Source organism: Etheostoma cragini, chromosome 18 (assembly GCF_013103735.1).
Source record: "Etheostoma cragini isolate CJK2018 chromosome 18, CSU_Ecrag_1.0, whole genome shotgun sequence".
Lineage (NCBI taxonomy): Eukaryota > Metazoa > Chordata > Actinopteri > Perciformes > Percidae > Etheostoma > Etheostoma cragini.
This window is the reverse complement of record NC_048424.1, coordinates 20544018-20550017: the sequence shown is the minus strand read 5'-3', so window position 1 is coordinate 20550017 and position 6000 is coordinate 20544018. Positions and strand designations below refer to the sequence as shown.

At 43.1% G+C, this 6000-nt stretch overlaps 1 protein-coding gene across 2 annotated transcripts in view; it reads left to right on the top strand.

Moving 5' to 3' along the window:
* The first annotated feature begins 1094 nt into the window (after positions 1 to 1094).
* runx2b (RUNX family transcription factor 2b) overlaps positions 1095 to 6000 on the top strand; it is a 43134-nt gene continuing 38228 nt past the window's right edge. Inside the window, exons 1-2 of one of the 2 annotated variants that reach the window (XM_034899514.1) lie at positions 1095 to 1780; positions 1996 to 2119. In XM_034899514.1, coding sequence (XP_034755405.1) covers positions 2062 to 2119 — 58 coding nt within the window. In that variant the 5' untranslated portion in view covers positions 1095 to 1780; positions 1996 to 2061. Of the gene's footprint in view, positions 1781 to 1817; positions 2120 to 6000 lie in introns of those variants that run through there. The other variant, XM_034899515.1, reaches the window with a different exon arrangement.

Sequence of the window (6000 nt, the reverse complement as noted above, 5' to 3'; positions counted from 1 at the left end):
AGTTTATTTATGATGCTCACAGCCATAAAGAAATACATTTGAAAAATGCAGCAAAAGTTTTCTTATTATTTACTATTTCTATGATAGAACATAGTTCCAATTAAACCTGTGCATCATCCATAGTACTGGTCACATACGGAAAAAAAACTATTTTAATTCTGTTAGCAACAGAAAGGGAATTCTGCTCACCTCCGTTCAAGAGGGATATTTCAAAAACATGGCTCATAAAAGCTGCCATTCTTTATTTAGAAGGACCAGCCTTTTTAATTACAGACTATGATTAAATCGTGAGAGATTCAAATGACTGATTAAAAGGTAGTTTCCACTAGTAATAACAAATCATGAGAAAAGGGCCCGAGGCATGGATCTTTTCTTTACTACTTAGTCATACTTACATACTTAGTGACACGACGACTGATATACTTTTGAACCTGACTGAACCCCGAGCTTCATGCCACACATTCCTCTTCTTCTGTACGAACACCCCGTCTGTGTTTTTGATGTGTTGAAACAAAACACCTACGGTCCCTGATCAAAGACGAGGCGTGACGTGTGATGGGTGTGTACCGCATGTCTGTGTGTGTGTGTGTGTTTGATGATTCATCGTTAATTGTCATGAGCTGCACTGCACTACATCTTGGCAGGCCATTCTTGCGCGTGTGTGTGTGTGTTAGCGAGACTGTGAGAAGGCATCTCTTTCAGAAACGAGACAGGTGGCCATGATTTACGGCCTCTTACAGGAATCGCCCCTGTCTGTCGCTTCTATGGAAGCCAATTAAAGGTCAGTTCAGGCTTGCATGCACATGTGCATACACAAACATACACAGTTATTACAGTAAGAACACAATAACAATACTGTTTGTAACACAGCAAAGGAAAAAGTGTGAAACGGAAGATAAAAGCTTTAAAATTCAGGCTGGAAAGTGACACTGGAGCAGCTCTCGCACACTCCTCTGTAAATAAGCAGTTTCACACCGCCTCCGCTTTTACTACACACACAGACACACATACACACACACACACACACACTTAGCCTTTCTGTCTCTCTCTTTCCTCATTCTCTCTGCTGCACATGTATACACAGACAACACACACACATACACACCCAGTCTCACACCGCCAGCCAGCCAGCCATTCGCTCCTCACTCACACCCTCAAATCTTACTAAGCTCAGCTCTCCCTGCTCAGAGGCAGACAGGAGCAGCACAGCAGCCTGTTAAAGGAGTTGAGGGACGGAGCAGCAGAGTCAGAGAGAGACACATAAAGAGAGAGGGAGGTGGATGAAAGAGTGAAGGGAGAGCAAAGCAGAGAGATTGCTGTCCCCCATATGCTGAGGAGGCATGGGCGGTTGAACAAGCTGCCCCCACTGAAGCCTCCTGACTCATGGGAGCGTCAGACCTCAATCCCCCAGAGAGCCTGGAAACGCTGTTGAACCACGCTTAAGAGAGAAGGAGGGGAGCCAGAGAGGAGAGAAAAAAGTCAGAGGAGAGGAGAGACGAGGCAAGAAAGCCACAACGGTAGGCTGTCCCACTCCACTGCTGTGTCGTGATGACGTCAGAGGGCATGTGACCCAGGCTCTCCAGTGACGGCACATGGAGGGCAGGAAAGAGACGAGTTTTAAAGCTGGTGCCTTTTGGGTTGTGTGAGGGCTCTGCTCGCCTCCCAAACAACCACAGAACCACAGACGTGCGGCTCGGGGTTGGTGTTTGAGGGCGAAACCTGGAGTGTAAATGGTTAATCGTCGCGGGCCAACACCAGTCACAAGGACGGCGCTAAGCGAGTAAGTACGTTCCAACCACACTCGCCAAGCAAGCAAGTCCGACACCATCTGATGTATCCGCAAAGGCGATATTTGCCTCTGCAATTTTTTTTGCTCCATAAAACCAGACCTGGTTGTTACTTGTGGTCGTTGAAATAGTTGATACGTAAAAGCATGTCTTGTAGATGGCTTTTTCCATTTTTTTTTTCATGACACGCTGCGTGCTCTTGGTTTAGGACGTGTCAAGGGTCACGGAAACCACAGAGGAACAAAAGTGGGGCTTTCTGCAACCAGAGGCAGCTATGGCATCTAACAGCCTTTTCAGCACAGTGACACCATGTCAACAAAACTTCTTCTGGGGTGAGTACTGCTTCGTCGGTTGCCGTTGTGTCTGGAGTTGGCTTGTAGGGGCTCGGGTCATGGGGAGGACTCGGGGTCAGGTGTTGAGGTTTGGATACAGGAATGAAGGGGTTTGGGTAATGGGGGTAACAAACTTGGATCCGATTGAAGGATTCGTGTCCAGATGAGTGGAATGGGATCAGCCGAGGTCAATGAGGACCCTGCTATCAAGGTCCAAGCTTTTGTGGTGGAAGAAAGACCCAACCATCATCAAGGAGTTTTGCGGTGCGCAGGAAAACGAAAGATTCCGCAATTTACTCTACGTTATGTTTATAAATATTTCTCAAAGAAGAAGATGACATGTTTGTGCAACATACCCTTAGATTTACAAAGCGATGCCATTGCGGAACCAAAAACAAAAGCATGGGTGATATTTTTGACAAACGTAAACAGACGCTGCACCAGAGAGTTTACAGTCGAGCATTGAAACAAGATGTGGGGATTACTCAGTTGTGTGCGTTGGGTGTCTCCGTTGTGCGTATGGAAGAAGTATTGATTAGTTTGCCAAGAAAGGTCTGTATTCGTTTCCTCACACTGTTCAGTCGTGCTGCTGTCATTAATTAATGAATCAGTGTAGGTTTCTGCAGCCTCCAGGGAGCATTTCATCAACAGACATAAAAAATGAATTTATAATTTGAGTGCTAGACTATTTATGTATACATTTATTTGAATCTTATCGATTTACCCTGACTTATTGCTTCTCCTCAAATTACTAAAGTTAAAGTTTGTATATAAACCATTTCTTGTTTTTAAATAGTTGCACAATTACCCTTTTATAGTCAACATATTCTTCATATTCATCTATATTTCCTTTATCTGATCCTCCTAAATCCTGCTTGCCTACCAAAGGGGATCTATAGGAAAAAAAGACCACAAAAATTGAAAACCTGTGAACGGTAGCAGTGTCAACTTTATGATTTTCAATTACATGTTAAGGCCGACTTGCGCGCTCCCGTTTGCGGCCTCTGTTTTGGGTTTGCTGTATTCTATTGTGACAGCTTCTTTACACAATCTAATTTAATCAGCAAAATAAATGATGTTTTAGGGTTGCCAGATGAATTTTCAAATTTAAACAAACATTTCCATTCCTGTGCGACACAAGGAATAGACAGTATAATAGCCCCCCCCCCCCCCCCTTCTCGCTCCGGTCCATAGCCTCAGCTCCTCTGTCCAAATCAAATGTTTAAAAGATGTTTTTAAGAAGCCGCTCCGTGGTCAGACACAGCTGTTCTGGGCTCCTGCTCCACACAGAAGCACGGTGGCTCCTAATACACTCTGAAAGCCGGGAGAGAGTGAGCGTCTTCCACCAATCACCACCACCTATTACCATGTTAACCCCTGACCTCTCTGTGTGTCTCTGGGGTCGGCGCGCGGGAGAACGAGCGGAGACGAGCAGCGCTGCAGGAAATTGAAAGCATGCTGTGGCAGAGGGAGAGAGGAGCAGATGTGTACAGATGTTCAGGTGGAGCGACTCGGAGGAAAGATAATCACTGATCAATTCTCTCGTTTAGTGTATTGCGGATTGAGATTGTGCTGCGGCTCAGTGGCGTTGCCCCTGTTTATGAACATCTGGGTAGTAAATCTGTGGGTACAACCACAAAAAGACCCCTCGACGGCAAAATGTGAGTTTGCAAGACCACCAGTGCTTTCTGTTGTATTTATGATATAAAATAAATAAATGGAGTCTACTGTAGTGTATTAGAACTGGTGAAAATTAAGATTGGCGCCATTTGTTCAGGTCAGACCAAAAGAGGATCTAAGTTTGATTGAAGTTTGATTTGATGACAATAGGGTGACATTTGATTTAAAAAAATTGCTTCATGGATTTTAATACATATACTTATTTCTTTCAATCTTGATTTGGGAGATTAAGGATTGTCTATTGCTCGCAACTTGAATCCATTTAGTGGACCAAAACATGAAGTAATTAAGCTCGAGTCTTGCCTTCTGTTGATTTTATACATTTTCTTCGAGTTCTCCTGCTCCCATGTTTCTCCTGGATCATTTTGTCCGGCGTCAGCCAGTTTTATGAGAACAAAACGTTACAAAATATGTTTTGTTAGTTAGAAAGCCACATTACTCCATCCCAACCGTTGGTTTGTATTTAAGGACAACTTTAATTTAGGACTGAGTGTACATTCCCAGCGATAAACTGAGCTGACTTGAATGAGCGGGAAAATATTCCAAATTGAGAAAAGGGGGCTCATTAAAATTTGTCTTGGCATTTACATCAAGCAAGTTTCATTTAATTGCCTCAAATACATTTTTTTTATAACTTCTCAGACTGGCAGATCAGATGAGGAGGGCAGAATAATCTTCAACATGTGTGGCACCCACTCAACCACCATGCCTCTCTGGCGAACATTTAAGTGCCTATTTTCTCTATTAAAAACTTAATTACATATAGACAATTAAGTCATGGGAGCAATTATCGTTGAGTAAGGTTGTGCAGTCGCTGCAATGAAGAGAAAAAAAGTGCTTGCACAGACGGACCCAAATCAACACGATCAAAAGAAAAGCGGGGCGATGTGGGTAAATATCTGAAGACTCCAGGCGGAAAACTTTCCCCTAAGAAAATGTCAGATAATTTGCAGGGAAACCGTATATGTATTTGAGAAAGGCAGCTTCTGTTGCATAAGTGTTGCCTTAGATCTAACCACAGGCCTCCTTCTCGGAGACATCTTAAAAGTGAACCAGACATCCCCTCCTCCCCCCCCCCACAGCCAGGGAGAGACGTGAAGCCCACTCATCAATAGGTAATTTGAAAAAGCCAGGGGGGAAAATCTGAGCGCTTCACTGGCTGCTACTGTGCAGAGAAGACTCTTCCCTAAACTCCATGCTCAAAGGAACTCTATTTAGCAATGGTTAATTGTACCTCTGAGGCAAACATGTTATTTAATCCCGGCAGGGTCACATTGATGGAGTAAAATGGTGCTGTGTGTCTTTGCACCAGCTATTAGGACTTATTAGCACTGGAGGTTCACATTAGTCTCCAAAATTCCTGAGGGTAATCAGGGAGCTACCGAGTGTTAATGTGATCAGTGTTTAATCAAAGATAGATTAATTGGTCTGTATTTTCACTCATATGTACCAACAGTGAACGGTGGGTTAATTATGGCCCTAAATAGGCTGTAGGCAGTTATTAAGGTCTAAATGAGAGAGTCATGGGAACTCTTCTCCTCAGGTTTGTTTTTCTTTTCATTTGTAAATGTATTTGCATGGTCATAAGAACATATTTTGAATCCATTATATCTGAAAAATGATACCTGAATTTAATGGAAATGAGTTTGGCCTTTTCCAAGAAAACGAGAGAAAGCCTGATTGTGAGGCCCTTTTTTTCTGTAGTGTGCACCGCCACACTTTGTTGTCTCGTCCAGAACAACTCTGAACTGTAGAGACAGGAACAATATCTGCTTCTCCTCCTTCCAAATGAAGCACTGAGGAGTTATTGAAACATTGAATAAATGGAGTTTTACTGCAGAATTCAACAACAAACAAGGAGTTTAGTGTAAATACTCACAAGGAACTGTGTATTATCTCTTCTTTTATCCCCATAGTCAGTAGCTGGGGGGCTAATTACACTGTTATGATAAGAGAACCTGCCAATTGACGGTGCTTACTGTAGGTTTCTGCCTGTGTTGATAATAGAATGGAAAACATTTTCCCTGATGGAGCGATAGAGCCTATTTGTTGAATGATACGAGTACTAACATCTCTGCTTTTTGTCTCAAAAATCATAGCAAACATTAAATATGTTAGCTGTGTTTACTCTAGCTCTGTGCCAAATTGGTGTGTGTTTTTTGGATGGCTCTGCAAACTCGCCCAACAGTACGCAAAGCTAT